Genomic DNA, 15,586 nt, shown 5'->3' on the forward strand with positions numbered 1-15,586 from the left:
GTAACAGTTTGCAGACTTATCTGCTTCAGGTATGACAAGTCTCCTTCTAACAACACAGGCTAATGCTAGATGACAGTCATTTTTCCCCTCAGGGAAAACGGTAAGCCATTTTTCTTTCACCTCAGCAAAAAAGATAACAGGCTTCCCCTTTTGATTTTTATGCTGGTAGACACTGTTAGGGGCCAAATCGATTGTTTTTTATTACAATATGATGGCAATTGAAATGTTTTATAAGCTCATATACACTTGGGGACGTTTTTTATTGATCTGGCTTGCTTTAGACACCTAAGTCTAGTCAGGAAGGCCCCTTCACTCTAGTGTACTGAGGGAGGAGGCCTCATTTTGATTTCAAGGCAGTGCATGCAGTTCCATGTGAGAGGGTCCTGTGGCTCAGAAAGTGACTCCAGAAGGCTTATTTCTGTGGATGGTTGACCCCTAAGGAAGGTAAAAAGCTACAGCAATGCTGTAGCAGGGATTGTGGTGTATAAAAAGGGTTAAATCCAACAATTAGCTCCGGTTTGCTTGTTTTAAGAGCTAGAGTCTCCATATTTGCTGTGCAATACTTTCTAAGCATTAAGACACTGGGGTCCAAATTTCAGAAAAATCTGATATTGCCTTCATAGTTTTTTGAACATTCAGAAATAAAGTGTGTCATTTTATTATTTAAAGAGACAGTAACTTTTTTGTTTAAAATCGTTTTTATTGCATTGTTTGCCTGCCTAAATCTGTTTAACATGTCTGTGCCATCAGATAACCTATGTTCTGTGTGTGTAGAGACAAATGTGGTTCCCCCTTCGAGTGTTTGTGATAATTGTGCCATAGCGTCCAAACAAAATGAGGACAGCTCTGTTACATTTCATAATGTTGCCCAAGATGATTTATCTAATGAAGGTAGTGGGGATAGTTCTACATCCTCTCCTTCTGTGTCTACACCAGCTTTGCCCGCGCAGGCGACACCTAGCGCGCCAGTACTTATTTCTATGGAACAATTAACAGCAGTAGTGGATAATTCTATAGCAAATCTTTTATCCAAACTGCCAGCATTTCAGAGAAAGCGTGATTGTTCAGTTTTAAATACAGATAAAAGGGATGAACAATCAGACGCTGACGATGCTTTATCTATTTTACCCTCACATCAATCGGAATTGGCTGTGAGGGAAGGGCTGTCTGAGGGTGAAATTTCAGACTCAGGAAAAAATTCTCAACAGGCAGAACCTGATATAGTAGCATTTAAGTTTAAGCTAGAACATCTCCGCGCTTTGCTAAAGGAGGTATTAGCTACTCTGGATGACTGTGATTCTATTGTAGTACCAGAGAAGTTGTGCAAATTGGACAAATTTTTAGAGGTCCCAGTGCACGACGACGCTTTTCCAATACCCAAAAGGGTAGCGAACATAGTGGAAAAGGAGTGGGAGAAGCCAGGTGTACCCTTTTCCCCACCTCCTATATTTAAGAAAATGTTTCCCATAGTAGACCCTAGAAGGGACGCATGGCAGACGGTCCCGAAGGTTGAGGGAGCTGTTTCAACACTAGCGAAGCGCACCACTATTCCTATAGAGGACAGCTGCGCTTTCAAAGATCCTATGGATAAAAAATTGGAAGGATTGCTTAAAAAGATTTTTGTTCAGCAAGGGTTCATGCTTCAACCAGCTACGTGTGTTATTACTGTCACTTCAGCTGCGTCCTTTTGGTTCGAGGAACTAGAAAGGTCGCTCCAGAAAGAGACTTCCTATGAAGAAGTCATGGACAGAATTCACGCATTAAAATTAGCTAATTCCTTTATATTGGATGCCGCCTTTCAAATAACGAAATTGGCGGCGAAAAACTCAGGTTTTGCTATAGTAGCGCGGAGGGCGCTTTGGCTAAAATCCTGGTCGGCAGATGTGTCGTCCAAGACTAAGTTACTTAATATTCCTTTCAAGGGTAAGACCCTTTTTGGGCCGGAATTGAAGGAAATTATTTCAGACATCACTGGGGGTAAGGGCCATGCCCTCCCTCAGGATAGGCCTTTTAAGGCTAAGAACAAGTCTAATTTTCGTTCCTTTCGCAATTTCAGGAACGGACCGGCTAATAACTCCACTGCCGCTAGACAAGAAGGTAACACGGCCCAGCCCAAACCCGCTTGGATGCCCATGCAAGGCTGGAACAAGGGTAAACAGACCAAGAAACCTGCTGCTGCTACCAAGACAGCATGAAGGGGTAGCCCCCGATCCGAGACCGGATCTGGTAGCGGGCAGACTATCTCTCTTTGCTCAGGCTTGGGCAAGAGATGTTCCGGATCCCTGGGCACTAGAGAGAGTCTCCAAGGGATACCTTCTAGAGTTCAAGGGACTTCCTCCAAGGGGAAGGTTCCACCTGTCTCGCTTATCTTCAGATCAGATAAAGAAACAGGCATTCTTACATTGTGTAAGAGACCTATCAAAGAAGGGAGTGATAAACCCAGTCCCCTCTGGGGAACAAGGTCTAGGTTTTTACTCAAACCTGTTTGTGGTTCCCAAAAAAGAGGGAACTTTCAGGCCAATTCTGGATTTAAAGATATTAAACAAGTTCCATCCTTCAAAATGGAGACCATTCGGACAATATTGCCGACAATCCAGCAGGGTCAATATTTGACTACCGTGGATCTAAAGGATGCGTATCTGCATATCCCAATCCACAAAACTCATCATCAGTTCCTGAGGTTCGCCTTTCTGGACAAACATTACCAGTTTGTGGCTCTTCCATTCGGTTTAGCCACCGCTCCCAGAATTTTCACAAAGGTGCTAGGGTCCCTTCTAGCGGTCCTAAGGCCGAGGGACATCGCTGTAGCACCTTATCTAGACGACATACTAATCCAAGAGGCGTCTCTTTCCAAAGCAAGGGCCCACACAGACATTGTGTTGGCTTTTCTCAGATCTCACGGGTGGAAGGTGAACATAGAAAAGAGTTCACTGTCACCGTCCACAAGGGTTCCTTTTCTGGGAACAATAATAGATTCTGTGGAAATGAAGATCTTCCTGACAGAAGTCAGAAAGCTAAAGCTTCTAAGCGCTTGTCGAGTTCTTCATTCTATTCCTCAACCCTCCATAGCTCTGTGCATGGAAGTAATAGGACTAATGGTCGCAGCAATGGACGTGGTTCCTTTTGCTCGAATTCATCTAAGACCATTACAGCTGTGCATGCTCAATCAGTGGAATGGGGTCTATACAGACTTGTCTCACCAAATTCAAGTAGACCAGGTAACCAGGGACTCACTTCTCTGGTGGTTGACCCAGGATCACCTGTCTCAGGGAATGAGTTTCCGCAGACTGGAGTGGGTCATCGTCACGACCGACGCCAGCCTCTTGGGGTGGGGCGCGGTCTGGGACTCCCTGAAAGCTCAGGGCCTATGGTCTCGGGAAGAGTCACTTCTCCCGATAAACATTTTGGAACTAAGAGCAATATTCAATGCGCTCCTGGCTTGGCCTCAGCTAGCGGAAGCCAGGTTCATAAGATTTCAGTCGGACAACATAACGACTGTTGCGTACATCAATCATCAGGGGGGAACAAAGAGTTCCCTAGCGATGAAGGAAGTAACCAAGATCATCCAATGGGCAGAGAATCACTCCTGCCATCTATCTGCTATTCACATCCCAGGAGTAGACAACTGGGAGGCGGACTATTTGAGTCGTCAGACTTTCCATCCGGGGGAGTGGGAACTCCACCCGGAGGTCTTTGCTCAGTTAACCCAATTATGGGGCATTCCAGACATGGATCTAATGGCGTCCCGTCAGAACTTCAAGATTCCTTGCTACGGGATCCCAAGGCGACTCTAGTGGATGCATTAGTGGCGCCTTGGTCGTTCAGCCTAGCGTATGTGTTTCCACCGTTTCCTCTCCTTCCCAGGCTCATAGCCAGGATCAAACAGGAGAAGGCCTCGGTGATTCTGATAGCTGCTGCGTGGCCACGCAGGACTTGGTATGCAGACCTGGTGAATATGTCATCGGCTCCACCATGGAAGCTACCTTTGAGACAGGATCTTCTAGTACAAGGTCCATTCGAACATCCAAATCTAGTTTCTCTGCAGCTGACTGCTTGGAAATTGAACGCTTGATCTTATCCAAGCGTGGGTTTTCAAATTCCGTGATAGATACTCTGGTCCAAGCCAGAAAACCTGTGACTAGAAAGATTTACCATAAAATATGGAAAAAATATATCTGCTGGTGTGAATCCAAGGGATTCTCCTGGAGTAAGATTAAAATTCCAAAGATTCTCTCCTTTCTCCAAGAAGGTTTGGATAAAGGGTTGTCAGCTAGTTCTCTAAAAGGACAGATCTCTGCTTTATCTGTCTTGTTACACAAACGACTGGCAGCTGTGCCAGATGTACAAGCTTTTGTTCAGGCTTTGGTTAGAATCAAGCCTGTTTACAGACCCATGACTCCTCCTTGGAGTCTAAATTTAGTTCTTTCAGTTCTTCAAGGGGTTCCGTTTGAACCTTTACATTCCATAGATATTAAGTTACTATCTTGGAAAGTTCTGTTTTTGGTTGCTATTTCTTCTGCTAGAAGAGTTTCTGAATTATCTGCTTTGCAGTGTGATCCTCCCTATCTGGTTTTCCATTCAGATAAGGTTGTTTTGCGTACTAAGCCTGGTTTTCTTCCAAAAGTTGTTTCCAACAAGAATATTAACCAGGAAATAGTTGTTCCTTCTCTGTGTCCGAATCCAGTTTCAAAGAAGGAACGTTTATTACACAATTTAGATGTTGTTCGTGCTTTAAAGTTCTATTTAGAAGCAACAAAAGATTTTAGACAAACCTCATCTTTGTTTGTTGTTTACTCTGGTAAGAGGAGAGGTCAAAAGGCTACTGCTACCTCTCTCTCTTTCTGGCTGAAAAGCATTATCCGATTGGCTTATGAGACTGCCGGACGGCAGCCTCCTGACCGAATCACAGCTCACTCTACTAGGGCTGTGGCTTCCACATGGGCCTACAAGAACGAGGCTTCTGTTGATCATATATGTAAGGCAGCAACTTGGTCTTCTCTGCACACTTTTGCCAAATTCTACAAATTTGATACTTATGCTTCTTCGGAGGCTATTTTTGGGAGAAAGGTTTTGCAAGCCGTGGTGCCTTCCATTTAGGTAACCTGATTTGCTCCCTCCCCTCATCCGTGTCCTAAAGCTTTGGTATTGGTTCCCACAAGTAAGGATGACGCCGTGGACCGGACACACCAATGTTGGAGAAAACAGAATTTATGCTTACCTGATAAATTACTTTCTCCAACGGTGTGTCTGGTCCACGGCCCGCCCTGGTTTCCTAATCAGGTTGAAAATTTTTTCTTTATACACTACAGTCACCACGGCACCCTATAGTTTCTCCTTTTTCTCCTAACCGTCGGTCGAATGACTGGGGGGCGGAGCCAGAGGGGGAGCTATATGGACAGCTCTTGCTGTGTGCTCTCCTTGCCTTTCCCTGTGGGGGAGAATATTTCCCACAAGTAATGGATGACGCCGTGGACCGGACACACCGTTGGAGAAAGTAATTTATCAGGTAAGCATAAATTCTGTTTTTTCATGGTCACATATGCAAAAATGATTACTAATTTGTTATTGGTTTATACTGAGAAAAGTAATATTTTGACTTGTTACCTTCTGCTTTTTTTTATCTACTCCATTCCTAAGCTCAATACAGTCTGTTTTGTTTCTTGTTGAGGGCTTCTTCGTTTGGGTCTTGTGTTTTCTAAACTTACTTAGTCTTTTACTCAGCACATTTGGAGTGAAATTTATCAAGTAAGCATAAAGTTTGTTTTCTTTCCTATGGCATGGAGAGTCTACAACGTCATTCTAATTACTAGAGGACACATAATGAACATGAGGACCTAAACAGAAGGCACCACCATTTGAAGAACCTTTCTCCCAAAAGAGGCCTCAGCCGAGGCAAAAGTATAAAATTTGTAGAATTTGGAAAAAATATGCAAAGAGGACCATGTTGCCGCCTTGTAAATCTGTTCAACAGAAGCTCCATTTTTAGAAGCCCAAGATAAGGAGACAGCCCTAGTGGAATGAGCCTTAATCCTCTCAGGAGGCTGCTGTCCAGCAGTCTCATAAGCAAAACGAATCATACTTCTTAACCAAAGGGAAAGAGACGTAGAAGAGGCCTTCTGACCCTTACGCTTTCCAGAGAAAACAACAAACAGGGCAGAAGATTGCCGAAAATCTTTAGTAGCTTGTAGGAAAATTTTATAGCATGCATAACATCCAAGTTATGCAAAAGACGTTCCTTATGAGAAGAAGGATTAGGACAAAAAGAAGGAACAATTTCCTGATGTTTCAATCCAACACCACCTTAGGGAGAAACCCCAATTTAGTACGAAGGACCGCCTTATCTGCATGAAACATAAAGCAGGGGGAATCGCACTGCAGAGCTGAAAGCTCAAACTCTGCGAGCAGAAGAAATAGCAAGGAGAAACAGAACCTTCTAAGATAACAACTTTATATCAACAGCATGCATCAGCTCAAACAGAGCCTGCTGCAAAACTTTAAAAACTAGGTTAAGACTCCGAGGAGCAACAGGTTTAAACACAGGCCTGATTCTGACCTGGGCCTGAACAAAAGCTTGAACATCTGGAAAATCTGCCAGACATTTGTGCAGAAATCTGATCCTTCAGAGTACTTATTGACAACCCTTTCTCCAGGTCATCCTGAAGAAAAGATAAAATGCTGAGGATCCTCTCCCGGCTCCTGGCGAAACCCTTAGATTTGCACCAAAAAAAGTATTTATGCCATACCTTATGGTAAATCCTGCAAGTAACTGGTTTACAAGCCTGAAGCATAGTATCAGTGACCGCTTCAGAAAAACCACGTCTAGACCGAACTAGGCGTTCAATCTCCATGCAGTTAGTATCAGAGAATCTAGATTGGATGGAGGAATGGATCCTGAAGTAGAAGGTACTTCCTCAGAGGTAACCTCCAAGATAGAAGAGAAGACATCTTCACCAGATCCGTGAACCAGATCCTGCAAGGCCATGCAGGAGCTATTAGAATAACATACCCACTCCTGCTTGATACGAGCAATGAATAGAGGAAGGAGAGCAAACGGAGGGAACAGATGTCAGACTGAAGTTCTAAGGCACCGCTAGAGCATCAATCAGAGCGGTCTGGGGCTCTCTTGATTTTGAACCGTACTTTGGAAGCTTGGCGTTTTAGATGTGACGCCATCAGATCCAACTCCGGAACCCCCCACCTGAGAGTTATAATTTGAAAACCTCTTGGTGGAGAGCCCACTCCCTGGAATGAAGTGTCTGTCTGCTCAGAAAAAACACCTCCTAGTTGTCCACCCCTGGGATGCGGAGAGGAGACAATAGTGAGACTCCGCCAACTGGAGAATGCGATTCACCTCCATTGCTAAGGAACTCGTTCCTCCCTTGTGATTGATGTAAGCCACCGTGGAGATGTTGTCCGATTTGAAATCTGATAAACCAGACTAAAGCTAGTTGAGGCCAGGCTGATAAGGCATTGTAAATTGCTCCCAACTCCAAGATGTTTATGGGAATAAAAGACTCTGAGTCCAAGGACTCTGAGCCTTTAAAGAATCCCAAACTGCTCCCCAGCCTGAAAGGCTGGCATCTGTGGTTACAATCACCCAGGATAGTCTTAGGAAGCATGTACCCTGAGACAGATGGTCCTGTGAAATCCACCAAGATAGAGACTCTTCTTAGGGGAACCAGAGCTATCCTCTGCGATAGGTCCGAGTAGTCTCCGTTCCATTGTCTGAGCATGCTTAACTGTAGGGGACTCAGATGGAACCGAGCAAACGGAATGATGTCCATGGAAGCAACCATCAGACAAATTACTTCCATACACTGAGCCACAGATGGACAAGTTGAGGACTGAAGTGACAGGCAGAAAGTCAGAAGTTTGGATTTTCTGACCTTCGGCAGCAAAATCTTCATAGACAGAGAATCTATAATCATTTCTAAGAAACACACCCTTGTGTCTGGCACCAGGGAACTCTTCTCCAGATTCACTTTCCACCCGTGGGTACGTAGAATAGACAATAACATGTTAGAAAATGAAAAGAAGGCACCTGAACCAAGATATAGTCCAGGACAGATGCCACCATAACTCCTTAACATCTGGCTAGTGCCAGAAGAGCCCCATCGAACCCCTGTAAGATTCGAGGAGTAGAGGCTTAGTCCAAAAATTAGGGCTACAAATCTGAAGTGTTTGTCTAAAAGACAAAACAGAGAAAGGTATGATTTAAAAGAGAACAGAAGAATATATAAGATAATCCGGGTAAAGCTTATAACCTCTAAACTGAATCATCTACGGTAGGAAAGGGACAAAAAAAAAAAAAGAGTAAAGAATCCCTAGAGCATACATTTAAAATGTATTGAGCAAATTAAGCAATTATGATGCTTATAAAAATAACCATATATACCTATACTGAATCATAATGAATCCGGATATAGATAAATCAAATAAATGTTGATAATCCCTAAACCCATACTATAAATGAGATAATGACTTACTTATATACTCTAGCCTGCTTTACACAGACTTCCCCTAAATGCCATAGCATTGCTGAATACACAGCTGTAAGAATAGCTAGGGTTAAAGGGACACTGATCCCATATTTTTTTCTTTCATGATTCAGATAGAGCAGCAACTTTCAAATTTACTCCTATTATCTATTTTTCTTTATTCTCTTGCTATTTTTATTTGAAAAAGAAGGCATATAAGCTAAGGAGCCAGACAATTTTTGGTTCAGACACTGGACAGCACTTGTTAATTTGTGGGTGAACTTAGCCACCAATCAGCAAGAACAACCCAGGTTGTGAACCAAAAATGGTCCGACTTCTAAACTTACATTCTTGCTTTTCAAATAAACATACCAAGAGAATGAAAAAAAAAATGATAATAGGAGTAAATTAGAAAGTTGCTTAAAATTGCATGCTCTATCTGAATCAGGAAATAAAAAATGTGAGTTCAGTGTCCCTTTAAAACCGGAATCCAGCTGGTAAATTGGAGACTTACCCACTGAATCACAAGTCTTCAGATTAATAACAATCTCCTGTATATATATTTTTCTCCCGCAGAAAAAAAATAAAATATGGATAATCCCTAACTCATATATGTAATATGTTCAACAGGAAAGATAAGCCAAAAAAAAGCTTATAACAATAGCCAGAAGATATTTTTATGGTAGGAGGAAAATAAATCATGTAAATACTAATATTGTCCTACTTATGACTTAAATATGCACAGCTGACACAAGATAAGATAAGCAGCTCTAGTGCTTATAACAGCAATCGTATATTCTACTGTAGAAAAGAAGGATAATATAAGTAGACCTAATGTTTAAAACATACTCTAATTAAACCGTACTGTAGAAAGGTAGGGATAAACCATGAAGATGGAGATAATCCCTAAAACATACAGGAATGGGAGACCGGATATTTAGACATCATATTGATAACAATGCCCAGTATATACCTATACTTAAAAAGGAAAGGGATAAACCATGAACAGGGTGACAATCTTTAAAGGGACATAAGACCCAACATTTTTATTTCATGATTTAGATAGATTCTACAATTTTAAACAACTTTCCAATTTACTTCTATTATCTAATTTACTTCATTCGCTTGGTATCGTTTGTTGAAGGAGCAGCAATGCACTACTGGGAATTTGCTGAAAGCCAATGGCAAGAGGCATATACATGCAGCCACCAATCAGCAGCTTCTTAGCCTACCTGGGTATACTTTTCAACAAAGCATAGAAAGATAACAAAACAAATAAGATAACACAAATAAATTGGAAATGTATTTAAAACTGCGTGCTTTCTGTGAATCATTTTAAGAAAAAATGTGAGTTCAGTGTCCCTTTAATAAACATACAGTTACAATGCATAAACTGTAGAAATTTGTAATCACCATTAGTATAATACTATATGCACCTTAATACATGACAATATAATAAAGGAACATGCATTAGCAATAAGTTGCCACCAGATGGCGACAAATACTAGTAAAAACACAATATTTAGTATGAGAAAATAAATCATGAGAAATAAAATGATTTATTATAATAAACACTCCCATAATAAAAAACTCATCCCTCATATCCTAGAGGCAGTATTATCAGTACACATAAAAAACTGATATAAAATACCTTAGGAGGGGAATAAATTAAGGTCCAGGCTAAATAGGTTTAAATGAGGCTCACATGGAGATCGTACTTAACATTATGTGATGAAGACATTTAAAATGCGCTCAAAGCGCAAACCTCACTGCTCATAGTGGGAAATAGAAAAGCTATTTCCAAAATGGCACCAACAGAAATGTATGTCCGCCGAAGCGGATCTCACTTATGTAGTCGAGGTTGGAACAAAAGAAACACAATTATTCTGTATAGAGCCCAACGCTCACAGCTCTGAAAACAAACACAGACCATACGTCTCCTATCCAGCAGAGCGAACGCTTGCGGCTCCTCCACCGCATAGCTGACTAGCTGCGCCATAGTATCCGTCCACAGTGGCAGTCTTCTAAATGAGGATAAAGGTACATAGCCGCATATAATAAAATAGAACTGACACAAAAGCTAAACACCTGAAGCTTAGTGCACCAACTCGATAACAGATGAGGGGAGAAACCCTTCAAATGTGGTCATCGCTATCTAGCATCTTAATAATAAAGGCGCATGCATTAGCCAGCACCGTATTATGCAAGCATCCTAACTGAGTGCTGCGTTAGGAGCGTAATATGGGCTTGCAGGTTCATGTGGGAAAACCTTTCAGTCAGAGTATTGGCTTATTGTGATTGCATAAAATAGCACTGCCAGAGAATATTTTCTAAAGAAGGCCGGCAGTACACTCATCTCATCTAGCTGGAGAAGCTGCCGCAGCATCAGATATTGGCGCACATCAATGTTATAAAAAATATATGCATAACACAGTCAGCGGTATCCTCCTCTACTGAAGCCGGAGGTGCCACTGCTGTAATGAGGAACATACCAGCTAAAGAAGCTAGAGTGTAGATGCTCCATTATAAAGGTCCACACAAAAATAAATAAAAGCCTCAACCCCTTTATTCATTTTTCACTGTAAAAAAAACTATGAGGGTAGTTGAGTTATGTCAGAGGGAAACACCCAAATAATGAGTGAACCAGAGCCTGTTTAAGTAATGCCGGTAGATCCACGCTGCTCTAAACAACAGATATCCCCAACCGGGGATATAACTAAGGTTTCCAGACCCATCTAAGAGGGCAATTGAGGTGCCAGTTGGTCACCCTTCAAAGACCTCCCTTTCCCTGATGACAGTAATAGTTATACCTACGCCAAGGGAAGGGTTTAAATAAGGATATAAACAGATTTACCCTCCAGGATCTTCTGCTGTGGAGCAGACCCAGCACTTCCCAGTCTGACAGCCTCAATCGACCACTGGCAGGGACATGGAGAGAAAAGAAAAGAGAGTAACCGACCCTGGTTTTCTATATAGGGGTACCATAAATGTTAGAAGTAAAGTAAAGACTACCTCGTCGCCTTCTAACTGCTAAAAGCCACCACTTCTCTTACTAAAGAGATTGACATGGACATAGCTAGACTCCAATCCTTGCTTGCAGGGAAAAGTACCCATTAAAAAGATTAAATTCTTCAGACACCGACTTCGCACATCCTCCATTGACAAAGGCAAAGAGAATGACTGGGCACTATGGGTAAGGGAAGTTACACTTAACAGCTTTGCTGGGGTCCTCTTTGCCTCCTCCTGCTGACCAGGAGTTGAATATCCCACTAGTAATTGGAATGACGTTGTGGACTCTCCATGCCATAGGAAAGAATTATTTTCTAATCATAGTTTGTGTTACATATACACCTTTTTATTACTGTGAGATATTCTAAATCACTATCATGTGTTCTTGGCATTAAATGTGAAAATAAGATTTTTACTTGGCAATAATTCTTTTTTTTTTTTCTTCTCCTTCACAGTTAAAGGGATAGTGTACTGTAAACCTCACCCCCCTTTTATGTGTTCCAATAAACCATTTTACCTGCTGGAGTGTATTGAATTTTTTACAAATAACCCCTTTTATCTTAAATTTATCATTTAAAATTGCTTGGAAATAAAGATAGCAAAAAAACGAAGAAAACTTGATAATAGGAGTAAATTAGAAAGTTAGTAAAAATTGCCTGCTATATTTGCATCATGAAAGAAAAAAATTGGGTTTAGTATCCCTTTAAAATGACCATTCATCTAGGAAAATTACTCACCCAGAAAATATAACTCAAATATGTGTGTAATTAGCTGGTGACAATTAAGGCCCATTTTGTAATTCTTATACTTTATTTTTCTCTTTCTTATTTTAGGGTTAAAGAGCTAAAAAGAGGAATTAAATGTTCTTCATCTTGCTTAAATCGAGTCAGATCGGATGCACCAGCCTCTCCAAAACGTGTACAGAACTCTCTCTCAACTCTTGGAGAAAAGGTTTCACCAAAGAAAGTAAAACTGGGATTACAAATCAATTCTACCTCCTGTTCGGCAAAACCTAAGACATACCCTTCCGTCTTTTATCCAGCAAATATTCCCCTCTCATCCACTCCAAAATTCATGAGCAAGACTGCTGCATGTAAAGGGAATTTAAGTCATGTGTGGCTCGGTCATACTACTCCAATTAAAGGGATTGTAAAATCAGAAAATAATGGGAAAAAGAAGACAGAGGAACAATCTTTCCAGTATAAAAATGCTGCAAACAAGAATTCTAGTGTTAAAAGCGAACCAGTTACTGAAACGAGAGATGACCAACAAAATAAAATTCAGACTGGTCTTCAGCAAACGGTATTGCAAAGATCCATACAACCAGTGCAGAAGCAAATTGTGTCTAGATGTGGACTGGTTCCTGGAAAGCAGAATTATAAACCACCTTCTGATTGCACAGATTCTGATAGTGTTAGCAGACAGACAGATATTCATTTCGAATGCTGGACTAGCAATCTTCCACAACAGAAAGAAAGGGAGCAACATTTACGATATTACCACCAGCAGTTTCAACAACCTCCTATTCTTCAGCAGAAATTGGAATGTCACCCATTAAGAAAAACAATGAATCAATACAAGGTGCAAGAGGTCCGAATAGAGAGTGGCAGTCCTACTTCAGGGTCTCCGAATGAAGAAAGAGTGCGTCTTGAAGACCTTGATGACAGTGACTTTAGTGAAGACTCTTTCTCATATGCCTCCAACCCTAAAGAAAGGAGAAAGGAAGTAGTTCGTGAAAAACTTTCATTTTTTCTCCATCAAGAATCACCTGGAACAGAAAATAGAAAGGTAATTGAAAGGGAACCTCAAATGACCCTTGTAGAATCTCACAAAGGCAATCAAAACTTTAGCTGGGGATATGACGATGGTTCTGGGTTCTCCGTAAACAAAGAACAAATTGCTTATGATAATTACAATGAACGGAAAAACCTTTGGAATTCAGTAGATTCCAGTAGTGCCTTTAATTTATCAGAAGTCAGTAATACACCTGAAAAACCTTACTCTTCTCATGAGAATATAACACATTCTGTACAGAAAGTAAAATATTCATCAGAAATTGAAAATATGGAGAGAAAAAATGTTATCAATAGTTTATCAAAATTACAGGAACAAAGTGATCGATCAGATTGCATAATGGTTTCTAAAGCAAGTGAAAAGGACAGAATGAATGTGCTAGAAGAAACTGCTGAACAACATTGTGATGAAGTGTCTGTGTCTGCTATAATGGCCCCTTTAAGTGTTTCTCTTCTTCAGGACAACTGGTCTGTGGAATCTCCGTTGTCTGCAAAATCAGAGCATAGGGCAAAATATCTAAACTCTAAAGGAGTCTGGTCATTGGATTCTGCCGGTGAAAGAAGTACTGATAAATCTCCTGGAGAGAATGTGTCTGAGATTGTCAAACATGTGCTTAGGTATAATAAAAGTTTAAATTTGCATAATTCTCCTAGTGGGCTGTTACAAGAATGGGATGACCCTGATCACTGTAATTCATTAGGCTCTTCACAAGATAATAAAGGTTTATTACAAGAGGAAAACTTAGGGCTATCAGGTTGTAGCACAAATAACTCTGTAAATGTAAGGGATACTTCTTTAGCTTTTGTTTGTACTGCACATGATCATCTGTTCAGTCAATATTATGATGCCGATACTGAGGAGACTACAGATAATATGACATTTTTTAAAAGTACCCCAAAGGTTCAGAAACTTGAAGGAACAAAATCTATTGACTCTTTTGAAGACTCTTTCATGTTGCCTATTAAAGATTCTGAACTCGAACACCTAAAAAATAAACTTATGAAATATATGTTTGCTCAAAAAAATGCCAAAGAACCTTTATCATGCAGTGAAAATGCAGTGACACAGAAGAGTCCTAGAATCAGGCCCTCCATAGACAGCCCAACTTCTGCCTTGGCTACGTTAAGCCCACATGCGAGAGCCATTGAAAGAGCACGGTATGTTTTGTATTTAAACATTATATATACACTATTAAGCTTTGCAACCTTTAAAAATGTTTACATTGGCACATTGTGCATTGATCAAACAATCTCTGCAACCTAGCCTCCCTGGAGCATTGGGGGTTACATTTTGGGTTTAATGTCCCTTTTTAAATTTATATTTTTGAAGCAATATTTTTATATTCAGTAATTAAGTAGTTAACTTACAACATTATAGTCGGTTTTTATTTTGTAATTCATTTTTATGATGCTTCTCTACAGGAGGGCATAGAAAAATGACTTAGAATGCAGGCTTAGACATTAGGCAATAAGTAAGATTCTGTAATTCTTTTACACTGTGCCTTAGCCACCCTGTCACTCCTACTGTCACTTCTTGTACCTCTGCTCTCTGAGAAGATCTTTAATGGATACCTCTCTCCCTATTTCCTAATATATCCCCATCTCATTATCCTATTGGAATTTCAAGACAGTGTTGTACATTGTTTTGTATATCAACGAGATTATGGTGCCATTCGAATAGTGATTGGTTGGGCATAACCCCTTGACTGCCATAATGGATGCAACCTATTATGAATCAATAAGGTTACCATAAAACTGCTGAACCTTGCATGCACGGTAACTTGAAGTTCTGACCATTATAACTGCTACATATTGAGTAGTCATGGATTTTTTTTGCTGTTATTTGTAACATTTTGTTTAGTAAATATTTCTATCTCTAGCCTACAAATAATTTGAGTTGAATAATGTTGCACCACAATGTGTATTTCTTTCATAAGATGGTGAGAGTCTACCATACATCACATGTGGGATTACATTCTAGCCCGTTATGAGAAGGCAAAAACACCCATACATTCCAGAGCTTTAATCTGTCTCACTTTCCCATAATCCCTCAGTCAAATTTTTGCCTCCAAGATGGAGTTAGGTAAAATCTGATGTGCTGATTTAAATGTCATTAAGAGGGGTTTTCTAACCAATCTGAGACCCATTTCCCCCTCCTAGGAAGTGCAGAGGGGAAGACAGGAGTTTTAGCTAGGCAGTGATTCTCTTCTCACAGTGTGGAGATGAAACCAGCCTCCCAGGTGAAATGTGGACTTGTCTACCAATCCCCTTGGCTACAATGTGCTATATCTTGTAAAATCCTTTCCA

The 15,586-nt window shown here is 40.7% G+C and overlaps 1 protein-coding gene across 1 annotated transcript in view; it reads left to right on the forward strand.

The window, feature by feature from the left end:
• The window catches only part of KIF24 (kinesin family member 24), a 135,333-nt gene that overhangs the window by 62,658 nt on the left and 57,089 nt on the right, over positions 1–15,586 (forward strand). The window contains exon 11 of the mRNA XM_053701036.1: positions 12,320–14,437. Coding sequence (XP_053557011.1) covers positions 12,320–14,437 — 2,118 coding nt within the window. The remainder of the gene's footprint in view (positions 1–12,319; positions 14,438–15,586) is intronic.

This window comes from Bombina bombina, chromosome 2, assembly GCF_027579735.1.
Source record: "Bombina bombina isolate aBomBom1 chromosome 2, aBomBom1.pri, whole genome shotgun sequence".
In the NCBI taxonomy this organism is placed as follows: domain Eukaryota; kingdom Metazoa; phylum Chordata; class Amphibia; order Anura; family Bombinatoridae; genus Bombina; species Bombina bombina.